This window comes from Amphimedon queenslandica, unplaced genomic scaffold (assembly GCF_000090795.2).
Source record: "Amphimedon queenslandica unplaced genomic scaffold, v1.1 AMPQUscaffold_13519, whole genome shotgun sequence".
Lineage (NCBI taxonomy): Eukaryota > Metazoa > Porifera > Demospongiae > Haplosclerida > Niphatidae > Amphimedon > Amphimedon queenslandica.
The window spans coordinates 614,267-628,878 of NW_003546245.1; the positions used below are offsets into that span (position 1 = coordinate 614,267).

Consider the following 14,612-nt stretch of genomic DNA (forward strand, 5'->3'; position numbering starts at 1 on the left):
TATAGAAACTGCTTCTAATTCAACGATTCAAGATGGCGGCTAAAAGGAAGAGTAAAATAGAGGAAAGGTTGAAAGCATCCCTGGATGGAGGAGACTATTACAATGCTTTGCAGACTATAAAGGTCTTGTACAGTAGATACAATTCGCAAGGAAAAAGTGACGAGTGCATTTCACTGCTTTACAATGGAGCAAGTGAGCTTTTAAAGAAAGACAAGGTTAATCAGTTCAGAAACAGATAAAATTAATAAAAATAGTTATATTCATTATGCTATAGAATTACATTTTATTGGGCACAAAATAGTGTATTATTACTGGGCTTTTGTTTTAAGTAAGTATTGGTTGAAACTTCTTATTTTTGAAATGTTTAGTGGGAAAGCGGAACTGAAATCTCATTGATATTAGTCAATCATTTGAAAGACAAGAAATTACCAATCACTACGGATTTAATAAGTATGTGATACTGAATCCTTTTCCTTAATATAGCTCCTCTCTCTTCTCTTAAACAGACAAGCTGGAGTCTTTATTTCACTGCTATAAGTTCTTAAAAGATGAAGATTGTATTCAGCATCCAAAGCTACCTCTCCTTCGATTGTATCCATCCATTGCTAGTCTGGACAAAGAAGGAGCAGCCCGTCTTCATGCTATGCAGATCAACAGGGACTTGTTCATGAAGGCTGTTTTAAAGTGGGTGGTAGGAGGAAAGGAAGAGATGAAATAGAAATGGGATCGAAGAGATGAGTGATGCGAAGTATTTTTTTTAAACATTAAAGCAGCTGCTATCTTTTTTCTCTCCGCTTCAGGTGGACAAGTTTAGTAGATGAGAGTTTAAAATATGGTCACACCAAGCTACACAAGCTATTAGCTCTTAGCTATTTTCAAGGTAAGGTTTTCGTTAGTTTTGACATTGTTATAATAAATACATTATCTTAAGAGGGAGAGTTGGAAAAAGCAAGGAAGCATTTCCTGTATTGCGATTTACCGGACGAGTTTGGTCAGCTACTGGTAGACCTATCATACAAAGAAGCAAAGCCTCACGAAATTGAGATGTTCATCACACAGGCAGTCCTTCAGTAAGTTATATTACCTCTCTTATTTGTATGAGGTAATTCTTATCCTCTCTCTCCTCCCTCTTTTAGATTGCTGGTTTTAGAGAAGAAAGATGTAGCACTGAAAACATACAAGACATATTGTAGGAACCACTCGCTTGTCGGCTCATTCATGCCACCTCCTTTCCCTCACTATCCTCTACTCAACTTCACCTGGTTCTTATTGCATTCACTCGACATGTGAGTCAGTTAATGCAACCACTGATAATCCATTATTGTACTGCTTGTATATAGTGGAAGCACTGATGTCTTTCACTGTCTTTGTCATTGTTATATTCAAGCTATCAGTTGGGACCCACTTTATCACAATGTTAGTAAATACAATGTATTAATTTTCTTCATTTTGTCATCATTACCTTTCTCTCTTAGTATTTGAGTAAAATTGGCGATATATACTTTGGGATTAAAACAACTAAGGACAACTCTTCAGGAGGAGGTTTGATGGATTTGCTCAGTGGACAAAACATCTCAAGCTTAATGTCGTCTCTTGGAGGACTGCCTGATGAGTTGCCGTGGCAACAACAAGCACCAGCTCCAGTGCAGCAACTGCAAGAAAGCGATTTACTGGAAACTGTTGAAGGACTCGATTAGAATCAATAAATTATTTAATAACAATAATTTTGTACAAAGTAATAATAATTTAGATGCATTTGGTCATAATAAATCCAATGATAATAATAATAATAATAATGAATAATAAATAAAGTACATCAATGTGATGATTTCTTCAATTTCTTCCTATGCGAGCTGCTGCTACCAGTTGTAGTGCTAGTAGTGACATGATGCTTGCTGCTGGTACTGACTAGTTCTCCTGAATGATGCTTGTGCCTCTTGTGGTGATGGCGATGAGTCTTAGCTGAAGAAGATGTACTAAGCGTTGATCGAAGATCATCGACATCTCCTCTCTTCTCTTTGTGTCTCTTTTTCTTCTTTAACTTAATGACGGGGTCCTCCGTTCCTTCTACCCCTCCTGATACAGACGGAGAGGAGGCATGGTCTGTTTCCTTGGAAACCAGTAGACCGGCAGTCTTCATATCTGATCCATCAGTAGGCACAGCTTGAGGACTCTTAGAGCTTTTAATACTTTCCTGTGACTCTAGTACTTCACTACCATCACCATTGACTACTATTGATGGAACTGGAGTATCTAATATCCCATCTTTGGCCACTCCCTCAGCCACACCTACATTCTCCTTAGGTGGAGGCAGGGGAGATGAATGACTGTGCTTTCTTTTCTTCTTCTTATGATGGTGTTTGTGCTTGTGGGTTTTTGAAGGTTTCTCGAGGAGTCCCTCGTCTTCCTCTTTCCTTTTCCTTTTTCCCTTTCCCTCGGACGACCTGTGTCTGTGATGGTGTCTCTTGTGGCTCTTACTGCCACTCCCACTCGTTCGAGAGTAAGGGGAGCGGCTACGACCATATACGGGAGAAGGGGAACGAGACGAGTAAGAGTGAGAACTGTAAGGTGTTTGAGATCTTGAAGAATAAGACGGAGTTCTTGATCTGTTGCCACCAGCACTAAAAAAGTATTTTAAAATATTTAAATTTTCAGATACATGTACATGTACTTACATGTTCTGAAACATTTTCTGCTGCAGGTAGAACTCTTCCGCTGAAAGAGGAGGAGGAGAAGCATTCCTTTTATCAGCAGCTGCTAATAATTCGGTGAGTCTCATCATTGATGAAGGATCAGTACTAATGGGGAGACAAAAACAACACAGTACATGCGTCTCTAATAATAATTTTATTAATAATAAAAAATAATTATTATTATCCATTTCCTTAGTTAAGTTCCAAAAACAACAGTGTTTCTTTAATTCAACAACCATCACATTTAAAACATGTCACACAATATGTACATGTACATTAGATGAACATAAGCTTTTGTCTCACTTTGGTCTTGATGCAGCCAGAAATGGGTTGACTGCTACTACAGGAGGTAGTACAGGACCAGCTGCTGGAACAACTGAAAAGGTTGGTATAAGGACTGGTGGCTGGGTATGGGCAGGAGGGAATCTGTGAAGAGCTGGTGGGGGTAATACTATAGGAGCTGTGATGAGTGGCTTAGGAGGAGAAACTACTGGAGAGAGAGAAAGAGAGAAAGAGAGAGAGAGAGAGAGAGAGAGAGAGAGAGAGAGAAAGAGAGAGAGAGAGAAGATAAAGGAGTGTATTATTATTGTTATTATTACTTAGTGAGTCTGCTGTTGTTAGCAAAGGTTGTGATGATAATGTTGAAGGTGCAGAGCCAAGCAGACCCTAAATATACATACAAAAAAGAGATCAAAAGAGATCCAAAGATCTTGAACTTACAGCAGAAGGTGATGGTGTTCTGTCCCTTGAGGTACTAACAGCTGGTGGGGTCCTGTCCTCTTCATCTCTCCCTCCACCAGTAGCAGTAGCAGCAGCTGCTTCACCTCCATTAGTAGCAGCAGAGACTGTCTTAGGATTATTATCCTGCTCAACCTATCATAATGAAGTTAAGCAGTATGTATAATGCATAATTGCTTATTATTGCACTTACTGTAGAAGAATTTGAAGACTGAGAAAGGGACAATTTTTGAGACGAGTCAATGTTACTGCCATTGCTAGACTCCTCCTGAGACGAAGAGGATACAGTAGTAGACTGTGAAGCAGTTGAGGTTTGTACAGTAGAGACTGAAGTAGAGTCGTCCGATGATAAAGGAAGATTAATGGTAAGACCAGTAGACGTGACAAGAGCAGAGTCATCAGACAAGATGGCAGAGAGAGGGAGAGAGGGTGCAAGGGGTAAAGCTGACGAGGGAACTACAAGAGGAGCAGAATCATTGCTTGATATGACAACAGAAGTAGGAGCTGGAGCAGAAGAGACTGAAGTGGTCGTCACAGAAGAGGATGGGAGACCACGTGCCAATGCAATCCCTTTCTTTGCTGCCTGGCGACTCTGAAACTTTTTAGCAGCCTAGAGGTAAGGTGAAATACAGGTAAGGTGGAATAGGAACTAATAAGTGAGTGTAGGAGGAGCTTACAGCTCTCAATGATTTATTAGGCAGTAATGTCTCTGGTGACACGTCTGACTCCTTACAAGCAAAACAAGTGAAATCATTTTCCAACAGATAATTCCTAATACCTACATATTTTTATACAACAACAAAAAATGTAAAATAACAACAACAACAATTACAACTTACAGGGATCGCAGAAACTTTCAAAGCAGCAGTTAATAATTACTGCATCTTGTACAAGCTCCTTACAAATGGAGCAGGTCAGCTCAGGAGGTACTGCCTCCTCTTTAATCTCAGGAACAGGTGCTGGAGCCTTACGCTCTGAAGCAGCGGCTGCCCTGAATAATAATAAAAACAACAATAACAACAATAACAACAACAACAACAATAATAATGATGACGATGATAAAAATAACAATAATGATAAATGTAGATGTAATAGTTTATAACCATTAATGACTTACAGGTCAATTTTACGTACGACCACGTTACCAAAGCGGTCAAGCATTGCCCCAGGGACATCGGACGACGAGACTATGGACACGTGAGAGTTTGGTATGCCAGACGAACGCTTTAGTCTTGGATTATCATAATTTGGATCCTAGAGTAATAAATATAATATGAATGGTTTAGTTGAGTGTGACGTACTCCATTTGTGGGACAATATTTTATCAAATGCCCTTTCTGATTACACCTGTGACAAACATAATTAGGAGGCGGGGCCTTCATATTAGCAGCTGCTGGCCTAGACTTGAACTTAGCATAGCTAGGAAGGAAGAGAAACATGTACATGTAGAGCATGTTTAAAAAAACATTTAACTAACGTCGTTGGATTATAGTCTTCTCCTGCTTGACTCATCATCGCTCTAACCTTATCTTCTTCGGAAGCATTAGCTCCAGCAAGATCAGGTGTCTAAGACACAAAAATGAAAGACATGCTCTTTATAATGATTCTTCTACTATTATTATTATTACTTGTTTCAACTCATCAGCGGAAAGAAGAGACTTGTCCTACAAATTAATTGTAAAATTCACAATACATACTAATACACGTGTCACTAAAACCAGGGATATAATATACTAACGTTAGTATAATAAATCCCTGCTAAAACGCAGAGCAAAAAATATACACTTACAAACAAAATTATTTTAATTCATAACTATAATCAACTATAGGTATGACAACATAATTATTACATTATAAAAATAAACAAAAAACTTCTGGTTATTCTGTAACAGGCAATACCTGAGGGAAACTGTGATTCTTCATTCTGAAAGAGAAAGATGGTACTTGGTAAGTTGGTATAACCTTTTTTACTTACTGTGATGATGTTGGCTTTGTTTGTTTCTGAGGTTTGGGCACTCTCATGACAACAATGGTTGAGTTCCTAGGTATCATTGCATTGTCATCAGAATAAACTGGAAGAGAGACAAACCACAAAAAGGAAATTAGTAGACACTAGAAAGTATAATGACATAAAAACCAAGAGGGAAGCAAATGACATTATCAACCAAAGGAAGTGGTCTAAACATAATTTACTGGGAACTGTCATTACAGCCTCCACTCAAAAAAACCCAATTATGAAACAATGATAAAGTACTAACCAAAAGAAGTACATGTACAGGTACAAATGAATACAGTTTGCTTATTCCTCTCTCTTCCTCCCTTTGTGAAGTGGTGTACATGTAGTACATGTATCAACTATTAATGATTGTCTTACTTTTCTTTGTCTGGGCATCCATGATGTCCAGGGTGAGGTTATCGCTCAGGTTCATCTTTTTCAATGACATTATCTTCTCGCGGAGATCAGAGACAGATATCTGAAGGCCGTCGAATGTGACCTTGTCATATTCCAGTGCCGTTTTGAACTTGTAGCGAATACAAGACATGACAGTTGTACAACACACACACACACACACACAGGGAGGGCAAAAAAGGAAGAGTTTAGAGGGGGAAAGAGAAAAGGGATATTTACAGTTAGGATCTAAATGAAGAGGCTTTGTTTGATTTTTTAATTACAAACACTTTGTGACTCAGCGCAGTTTTTAAAATGGCTGCACAACCAAAAAGACACACAATTGACAAGATCCAACAAAGAATTCAGCCAAAATTGTTTTTGATATTTTAAGAGTTTCAAGTTCTTTAAATTGACAGAGTTTATGATTATCTGTAGTGAAGTATAGAGTACTTTCCTTCCAGCGAGTCTGAGCAGTAGTAATAACAAAACCAAAAGGGGTGGGCGATTATGAAAAGTTAATCAATCAAAATTCTGCCAAACTTTAAAGTCCAAAAAAGAGTCCTAAAAGAAGAAACATATAATGGGTTCCATTTTAAAGACTCACTTACTGTTATTTATAGGGTAAAGGGAGCAAAACTTCTGTTCTTCTTCTCACAAAATGGCGTCGTCTTTATTGTCATGTGTGTAAAAATCACGTGACCACTTGAGTAGGTGTGGTTTAGATCTAATAAAGGGTTAAAAATTAATTGGGCAGGGCCAGAAAAACATGGGGATACTGGAAAAGATTCAAGAAATTGAGAGGGAAATTGCAAGGACTCAGAAGAATAAAGGTAACTTCAGAGATATAGTAGCTTTAAAATGTTATTGAGTGAAGAATATTTGGCTTAATTAACTTTAAAATGGCTATAATTAATTATTTAGTAATTTTTTTTCTGTATTAAATATAAAATTACAAAAAAATTGTGATCAGAATTATCTAAATGGCATAAGGGCATAGTTATAGAGTAATAGAAAATATTGGTGGAGAACTGGATTTTATACAAAGTATGCTTCATGAGCTGACCAGCCAGAGCGTCTTTAAAATTCATAAAAAATCCAATTTTGATCGAAATCAGCTCAAACTTTCTACGCAACATAAGAACATGTATATGCATCAGAAAAAATCATAAAAATTTTAAAATCTCTCCTTGCCATTTTTGGCGAAATTTGGCTTGAGACACTGTACTATAGTACAGGGACTTTGGTCTGATTTTGGAGCAACTTTAAAAATTTATGAAAAATCTCATTTTGATAGGAAGTATCTTAAATTTGAAGCACAGTATTCAAACATGTATATGTATCAGAAAAAAATTATAAAAATGGAAAATTCTCTCGGAACCATTTCAACGAAATTTGGAGCAACTTTAAAGATTTATAAAAAATTCAATAATACAACATAGGAGCACATGCATGTATCAAGAAACCTAAAAAGCTGTCCTAGCCATGTTTGTGATAAAAATAGCCAAAATAAAGTGAATAATAATATATTTCTGAGCATGCCACCAATGCATTGCAATTGTAGAATTGTAAATATTAGGTCCCGCCATATTTTCCTGCTCTGTCATAAATGTTTCTATTATACTTTTGCAGCAACTGAGTATCATTTGGGTCTATTAAAAGCAAAATTAGCTAAATATCGTTCACAATTAATACAAGATCAAGGTAGCAAAACTTCTGGCAAGGTAAGGCCACATTTTGTTTAGTCAAGGCCGCGTGGCCTAACGGATAAGGCGTCTGACTTCGGATCAGAAGATTGCGGGTTCGAATCCCGTCGTGGTCGTCCTTGGCGATGTTTTTTTTGCTTCTTTTTTTTTTCATTCATTTTTATCCACAGGGTGAAGGCTTTGATGTCATGAAATCTGGTGATGCTAGAGTCGTTCTGATTGGCTTCCCATCAGTCGGAAAAGTAAAATTACATCTTTTTAAAAAGATTATTATTATTAATTATTAGTCTACACTTTTGAATTTACTCACTTCGACACACAGCGAAAGTGCATCATACGAGTTCACAACCCTCACATGCATTCCAGGAGTGATTGAGGTTTGTACAAATTACATTAATCAACAAGTGAATCAGATTTTGCAATTGAAGAGGGACAATTAGCAACTTGCCTTCGTTGTCCTTTTTTGGTTAAAATACCTCTTGCCCGTTTGAGGTCATGTTGGCATTTGTATTATCAATTAATTATCTCCTCCTCTCTCTTTTTTCCTTTTTCGCCTTTTTATTTTGGCTATCATTTCCCTCTCTTTTCCTTGTCTGTATGTATGTCCTTTCTTCTCCATTAGTATAATGGCGCTAATATTCAGTTACTTGATCTTCCTGGCATCATCGAAGGAGCCTCACAAGGTAAAGGGAGGGGGCGGCAGGTGATATCGGTAGCGCGTACAGCTGATGTTATTCTAATGATGTTGGATGCCAGCAAAGGAGAAATTCAAAAGTAAACAAACGCTCTTGTGAATTATTTCATTTATGATGTGTCCTCTAATAAACTTTCAATAATAATAATATTAGCGTGATGTGTGTGTGTACATGTATATATGTTTTAATACAGGGCACTGTTGGAGAAGGAATTGGAGAGTGTTGCTATCAGACTTAATAAAAGACCACCTGATATTTACTTTAAGGTAGATATACACATATAGCTTATCCAAGTGCATACTATAGTAACTTGTATTATTATTATTATGGCCAAGCTTTTGGTCCATAGCTTTGCTTTTATTTTTTTCCCAAATGGTCTTACATTGCTGGCAGAATATGCATCAGAATATATTTTATTGTGGTAGACAGTTTATAGAAGGAAAGGAAGGAAGTGTGTTGATTGTAGTAGTAGTGGGATTTTACTGGTTTCATTTCCTTTAGTACATGTACCTGGTACATCTATTCAGAGCCCACTGTGAATGCATGTACAATTGTACATGTACTGTATATAGTGCTGTAATTGTCATGGACTTGTCTGAAGAATTTCTGCCTTTTCTATTTTTTCATTTTAATTCTTAATGTGTACTTGCCTGAAGTGACACTGTGTGTGTTATGATACAGTATATGCTTTCAATACACGTTTGAATGAGCATTTACACACACACACATTACATACTATTTTCAATACGCTCAGTATCCAACATGTACATGTACATTATACATGTACATGTACATGCTTGGATGTAGATGTACATATCACTACTGTTTCTGTATAGCTATGATCTTTATATAGAGTGAATGAGTGTGGTTGAAATGCTATTTGCTTTTGGTGTCTGTAATCTGATATTCTTGTACCGAAACTTCTGGGACTACATGCCATGCATTTCTAATTATTGTTTATCTTCCTTCTCGCACCAGATTAAGAAAGGTGGGGGACTCTCTATAAATTCTATGCTGACTCTCACAAAAATAAGCGAGAAGATGGTCCAGATGATTCTTCATGAATATAGTATCCACTTTACACTTGGTATTATTATTATTATATGGGATATTGTTGTTGTTGTTCTTTTGCCTCTCTCTCTCCATGAGGCTCTCTGATTGACCATGCATATGATTATGATGAGTATTCATAGACTTCTTGTAAAGTCATTGTCATGAATACTCTATCTATTAATAGTAACTTGATACCAGTTCTATTTTTATCCTGCATCTTTTGAAGGATCAATTGTTGCCCATGTTAACAGTCAAGATGTTAATTAGTGGGTTTCTAAAAATTAGTCTTGGTCCATTATTATTTTTCTTGTTCTTAATACTAGGGGTGGTAGGGAAGAGTAGAGAGATGGGAAGCTAGCCATATAACATATGATAGCCCAGCTGGGCTGTGTTTTTGAATGTTGATTGATGTTATCTTTATCAGTGTGTGTGTGTCTGTGTGTATGTGTGTGTGCAATTCTTGTAAACTAGCTGGACCATATCAAAATGATCACTAGAAATTCCCTTAAAAGGAAGTAATGAACACTGTCACTGGCTTGCTTGTGATTACAAAGGGTGGCATCTAACAAATATTGTTGTACTCTGTCATTTCTGTTCATTGTTCCTTGACTTGTACATTTTAGAGATTTTTAATGCAGAAGTCGTCTTTAGAGAGGATTGCACTACAGGTCAGTTATGTGGCGTATGTATTTACAGTCTAAACATGCTGTCTACAGCCTCATTTATTATTCATAATCATAAGCTTCCATAATGGTTCAAGGAATGTTTTAAGTGACTGTTTCTATCATTTTGTGTGTTACAATTTGCACAGCACATCCAGTTAATGTGTGGCCACTCGCAGTCTCAGGCATTCTTTAGCATCCTCTCCTGCTTGGTGGAGTGTTAAAAATAGCACACTCATGTCCACTTATGGTCATATTTAAAAATACACATAACTTGATGTTAATGACACACACACACATCATGGGCATGCACTAGCAATGAATGGCCTCCCAATCCAAGGGATGATGTTTATCTTATACACGTGAATAGAGTTATACCCACCTCCCCTAGACTTTAAACTGTACACACACATACTGGTACACACAGCTGAGATGTGCAATAATAATAATATCCCATTAATATCCACTCCACTTCATGACTGAGCATGTACATATACATGTATGCTGCACCCCACAAATACGACAACTATATCATCTGGTATGGGTATGTGTAATCAATTTTCTTATGTTAACATTGCTGTGTTTATTTGATTTCTTTCACCACCTGCTAGACGAGTTTATTGATGTTATTATGGGCAACAGAGTCTACCTCAAGTGTTTATATGTGAGTCACTGCCAGCCAGGGCTGTTTCAATTTTGACCATATTTGGGCAAAAATTGTAACTGTCTCTGCCTGTTCCTTATCTCTATGCTAACTATAGCACATTATAATTACTATTACTATTACTATTTTTCAATTCTTTAGTGTTACAATAAGGTAGACACCATCTCTATAGAAGAAATGGACAGGCTTGCCAGACAGCCAAACTGTATTGTCATTAGTTGTGGACTAAAGCTCAACCTCGATTACCTTCTTGAAGTTATATGGGAATATCTTCAGCTGCTTAGAGTCTACACCAAGAGGAGGGGAGGTATAGCTAGGATATTTTTAAAAAATAAAATATTATGTACACACACACACACACAGAACCTCCAGATCTCTCAGGAGCAAGTTCCCTTATAATGAGAAAAGGCTGTACTGTAGAACACGTAGTATGTGTACAACTAATTGTAACCTTTACTTTTAACGCTGTGGTCTACTAATGAGCTACTTGCTAGCTATTTCACTAATTAACATATATTCTCTCTTCTTTTCTCTCTCTCTCTCTCCCTCCCAGTGTCACGCTGTTCATAGAACATTTGTCGACTCTTTCAAATACGCTTTGGTCTGGGTGAGCTCTTTTATATAATTGTTGTGGCTTTGTGCCCTTAATTGGATAGTAATGGGATGTAGGAGGAGCTGTACTGATGTTCCTACATTACCTAAAGATAAGTGGTAATATGGCACCAGCTGGCTGCCCATCTTATCATCAGGTGTATGTAGGCTGACATCATTACTCACCACTTCATAGTGGTGTAGTAGACTTAATATTCTCATGTACTTATTATGTGTGTAGCCAGTATTGTCTTGTGGTAAAGACAGGTGGTATCTTCCTGATCTGAGAATTGCTCTACAGTCTGTTGTGTGTACTCTTACTATTAGCATTGTGTATTTAAACACGTCTATATTCATCCCAAACCATAAACCACTTTATCAGTAACCATATTGTAGCCTAGAGTAGATTTTCATGTCTGCCAACTTTCCTAGTCACAATGTATCATCACTACATTGATTTGTTTATTAGGGGACTAGTACCAAGTATAGTCCACAGAGGGTTGGATTACATCATTTAATGCATGACGAAGATGTCATTCAAGTAATGAAGAAGTGATGGGCACTCCAATCCTCCAAACAATTATCTGATTCATTGCTGTTATTATTATTATCATTAATTTCTTATCAAAAAGTTATTAATCATTCCAAAGAATAATAATAATAATCACATACTAAAATGGTCTGCTATGGCTGCAAAGGAAAAGAAAAGAACTAAAATTAACAATAATAATAATAATAATACATGTAACAGGTACACAAATGAGTAATATTGTTACAATTAGTGACATGGAAGATTTGTCTATTAACAGACAAGCTATGAAATGTTCTATGAGAGAGAGAGAGAGAAAAGAAGGCCAGTTAGTGTACCAACTTTCCCAAATGCCGTTACTCGTTTAGAATTCCCACAGAGTTGCCGGAGTGACATCATCCGCAACTGGTTTGAAGTCACCATTCTGAGCCGACTGGATGCATTTTCCATTGGGAGCAACAATACACATACGAGTGTGAGCTCTGAACTCTATGAAGAAGTCAGAGCCTCCTGGAGCATTGGCAAGGATGTTGTCTCCCTCAACCTTCCATTGGTTGCCACTTGATGTCTCAAAGCGGTAGGTTCCAGCATTTCCCTTGAGGCGGAAGACGTCATACTGTGATCGGTTGCACTCGAGTATCCCAGAGGCTCCCTTGGACCCAACGAATCCAAACTCAGAGCGAAGAGTAAGGATGGGGTGGTTGATAATCTCAAGCACAAACTTACACTCTGCATCATCCACACCACCAGTTGCAGAGAGTTGACCATTACTTGTCACTTTGAGGTATTTACCATTGTTGGCTTGGAAGAGAACCATTGGGCCTTGCCAAACAATCGAGAATTGACAATCGGGAGAGGAGAAGTCATTAGATTTGGCTACAAGGTTGCTCTCGGAGTTCCAGAATTTGAGTTTCTTGTTACAGACGGCCCATTTGACATTCCCGGAGAGGTCACTGCGGTCAACGGCCATTATTTGGAACGTCTCATCATCGGTGACGTCAGTTTGGTTAGCGCGTACCTCCACTCCCTGACGCTGGGACACATACTTCTTGTTGAAGGCAATGAGAGTGATCTGTGGATTGGTATCTTCAAACGTGAAGAGCTCATCCTTAGAAATGGAGCTTTTACGAGACTGTAGAACTGCATTAGCACCGACACCAGCTAGGTACTTGCCGGCATTGTCGCGGAAGGCAACCTGAGTACCTCTATAGACGATAGTGTAGAGGCAATTATCATTGAGTTTCTCAACAAGAGCTCCGCTACATTCAAGGTAAGAACCGTTGGCTGCACGAATGGAATATTTGCCCTCATGAAAGTCAATGGAGATGGTGGAATCAAAGCCCCATGGAATGACTTCGTTGACACGTATTTCATTGTTTGTCACATCAAGATGTGCATATGCTTTCCTATTGACATTGAAAAGATTAAGTTGAGGCATGATGGCCAGTTGGATGGTCCAAAGGGAAGTGGCAGAGACCTCCTTGTCAAAGCCAGAGAGGTTGTCACCTGTGCCACCAAAATAACGACCATGCTTTGAGCTCTTGATGGCTACTTTGCCATCATCTCGGGTTTCAAGGATGAACCTGTTGTCATCACCGACCTCCTCAGCATCAGCTGTAATCTTGCCATCTTTGTCACTGCCCAGGTAGCGCCCGAAGGAGCTCTTTATGGCAACCATATCAGAGCCAGCGTCCTCAAGGATCCAGTATTGCTTCTTCCTCAGGCTGGTACCATTTGCATTGACCTTGAACTGGAATTTCTCTGCAGTGAGGAACTTGTTTGCACTGTTGATGAGGCCCACTGTCCAGGACTTTGCAGATGCGACGGCCATGACACTGTTTCGGAGAATATGATGCGGTTACTGAATGAACTCGGAGAGATACTGTGAGAGACTGGGAGAGAGGGTGCTGTTGCTGTACACCAACTGCTGCAAGGAAGAATAATGGAGGGCGTGTGCGTCTCTTGATGGATCTGGAAAGGGGCGTAGCTGGACTTGCAGAGAGTTGCTACGGAGTTGCCAAGCAACATCAACGTACTCTCACCCCATTGGTGGATGCGGTCAGGGAACACGAGCCGGTCTTTGGCCAATCAGATTCGAGGATTGACTCTTTATTACCATATTTGGTCAAAAATTGGTCTGAATCCACTTCTGGAGGGCGTGGCCGGTTGTGAGATTGAGATAATACTATCCGACACACTCAATCCTTCTCTGTTGGTCCGTCACTCTCTCCTGCGACAGCAACACTTTTGACTTGCTCTCTCTTCTCTTTGCCTCTTTGTCTTTTACAGCTCGAATCTTTTAGAATTAGAAATGGAAGACGACGTTGCAGCTTTGGTTGTTGATAACGGATCCGGTATGTGCAAAGCCGGTTTCGCTGGAGACGATGCTCCCCGAGCTGTTTTCCCCTCTATCGTTGGACGCCCTCGTCATCAGGGTGTCATGGTCGGTATGGGACAGAAGGACTCCTATGTTGGAGACGAGGCTCAGAGCAAGAGAGGTATCCTAACCCTCAAATACCCCATCGAGCACGGTATTGTCACCAACTGGGATGACATGGAGAAGGTAAATAGATAGCCTTTCTTCCTTTGTGAGCTTCTTTAAAGTTACTTGCTCTTTGTTTTTGCTTGCGCGATGTAAAAAGGATGCGACATTTAAATTTTTGCACTTATGAATAAATTAATTTTATTTTTCTTTCTTTTTCAATCAATAGATCTGGCATCATACCTTCTACAACGAGCTCCGTGTTGCTCCCGAGGAGCACCCCGTTCTCCTTACCGAGGCTCCACTCAACCCTAAAGCCAACCGTGAGAAAATGACCCAGATCATGTTTGAGACCTTCAACACTCCAGCTATGTACGTTGCCATCCAGGCTGTTCTGTCTCTCTATGCTT

At 38.8% G+C, this 14,612-nt stretch overlaps 5 protein-coding genes and 1 non-coding gene across 7 annotated transcripts in view; 4 read left to right on the plus strand and 2 right to left on the minus strand.

The window, feature by feature from the left end:
• The first annotated feature begins 26 nt into the window (after positions 1-26).
• Positions 27-1,770, plus strand: LOC105313254 (Golgi to ER traffic protein 4 homolog). Its single transcript, XM_011406539.2, has 8 exons — positions 27-215; positions 369-450; positions 507-684; positions 801-880; positions 932-1,070; positions 1,137-1,286; positions 1,341-1,416; positions 1,476-1,770. The coding sequence occupies exons 1-8, from the start codon at positions 33-35 to the stop codon at positions 1,695-1,697; spliced, it is 1,110 nt and encodes a 369-aa protein (XP_011404841.2). The 5' UTR covers positions 27-32; the 3' UTR covers positions 1,698-1,770.
• LOC100637865 (E3 ubiquitin-protein ligase RBBP6-like) lies at positions 1,694-6,537 on the minus strand. 2 transcript variants are annotated; one of them, XM_019997649.1, is made up of 16 exons: positions 6,432-6,537; positions 5,806-6,384; positions 5,407-5,503; positions 5,331-5,355; positions 5,060-5,095; positions 4,909-4,997; positions 4,733-4,850; positions 4,549-4,685; positions 4,271-4,422; positions 4,109-4,209; positions 3,625-4,041; positions 3,414-3,566; positions 3,293-3,359; positions 2,997-3,180; positions 2,676-2,798; positions 1,694-2,621 (listed from the first exon to the last, which is right to left on the minus strand). In XM_019997649.1, the coding sequence occupies exons 2-16, from the start codon at positions 5,972-5,974 to the stop codon at positions 1,817-1,819; spliced, it is 2,673 nt and encodes an 890-aa protein (XP_019853208.1). In that variant the 5' UTR covers positions 5,975-6,384; positions 6,432-6,537; the 3' UTR covers positions 1,694-1,816. The 2 variants fall into 2 exon arrangements, with proteins under 2 accessions (XP_019853208.1, XP_019853205.1); XM_019997646.1 differs by having other exon boundaries at positions 2,997-3,183.
• Positions 6,538-6,555: 18 nt separating this feature from the next.
• On the plus strand, positions 6,556-11,849 carry LOC100636057 (developmentally-regulated GTP-binding protein 2-like). Its single transcript, XM_003382737.3, has 13 exons — positions 6,556-6,653; positions 7,453-7,544; positions 7,697-7,768; positions 7,814-7,903; positions 8,149-8,300; positions 8,415-8,487; positions 9,200-9,290; positions 9,898-9,942; positions 10,548-10,600; positions 10,742-10,907; positions 10,964-11,028; positions 11,154-11,207; positions 11,661-11,849. The coding sequence occupies exons 1-13, from the start codon at positions 6,590-6,592 to the stop codon at positions 11,745-11,747; spliced, it is 1,104 nt and encodes a 367-aa protein (XP_003382785.1). The 5' UTR covers positions 6,556-6,589; the 3' UTR covers positions 11,748-11,849.
• On the plus strand, positions 7,570-7,642 carry Trnar-ucg (transfer RNA arginine (anticodon UCG)). The gene has a single exon. It is a non-coding gene; the product is annotated as a tRNA-Arg (tRNA).
• Positions 11,796-13,691, minus strand: LOC100637990 (fascin-like). The gene has a single exon (XM_003382836.3). The coding sequence runs from the start codon at positions 13,549-13,551 to the stop codon at positions 12,085-12,087; it is 1,467 nt and encodes a 488-aa protein (XP_003382884.1). The 5' UTR covers positions 13,552-13,691; the 3' UTR covers positions 11,796-12,084.
• Positions 13,692-13,914: 223 nt separating this feature from the next.
• LOC100638117 (actin, cytoplasmic 1) overlaps positions 13,915-14,612 on the plus strand; it is a 1,509-nt gene continuing 811 nt past the window's right edge. Inside the window, exons 1-2 of the mRNA XM_019996287.1 lie at positions 13,915-14,283; positions 14,432-14,608. Of these exons, the coding sequence (XP_019851846.1) occupies positions 14,032-14,283; positions 14,432-14,608 (429 nt within the window). The 5' untranslated portion in view covers positions 13,915-14,031. The remainder of the gene's footprint in view (positions 14,284-14,431; positions 14,609-14,612) is intronic.

Excerpts from the sequence above, each read along its gene's own strand:
- LOC105313254 (XM_011406539.2), top strand. The coding sequence starts at position 33 with ATGGCGGCTAAAAGGAAGAGTAAAATAGAGGAAAGGTTGAAAGCATCC. Across the intron at positions 1,071-1,136 it reads ATCACACAGGCAGTCCTTCA|ATTGCTGGTTTTAGAGAAGA; the intron begins GTAAGTTATATT and ends TCCCTCTTTTAG. Across the intron at positions 1,287-1,340 it reads TTATTGCATTCACTCGACAT|TGGAAGCACTGATGTCTTTC; the intron begins GTGAGTCAGTTA and ends GCTTGTATATAG.
- LOC100637865 (XM_019997646.1), bottom strand. The coding sequence starts at position 5,974 with ATGTCTTGTATTCGCTACAAGTTCAAAACGGCACTGGAATATGACAAG. Across the intron at positions 4,686-4,732 it reads AATATTGTCCCACAAATGGA|GATCCAAATTATGATAATCC; the intron begins GTACGTCACACT and ends TTATTACTCTAG. Across the intron at positions 4,423-4,548 it reads GTCGTACGTAAAATTGACCT|GGCAGCCGCTGCTTCAGAGC; the intron begins GTAAGTCATTAA and ends ATTATTATTCAG.
- LOC100636057 (XM_003382737.3), top strand. The coding sequence starts at position 6,590 with ATGGGGATACTGGAAAAGATTCAAGAAATTGAGAGGGAAATTGCAAGG. Across the intron at positions 7,769-7,813 it reads GCTTCCCATCAGTCGGAAAA|TCTACACTTTTGAATTTACT; the intron begins GTAAAATTACAT and ends ATTAATTATTAG. Across the intron at positions 10,908-10,963 it reads CTACACCAAGAGGAGGGGAG|AACCTCCAGATCTCTCAGGA; the intron begins GTATAGCTAGGA and ends ACACACACACAG.
- LOC100637990 (XM_003382836.3), bottom strand. The coding sequence starts at position 13,551 with ATGGCCGTCGCATCTGCAAAGTCCTGGACAGTGGGCCTCATCAACAGT.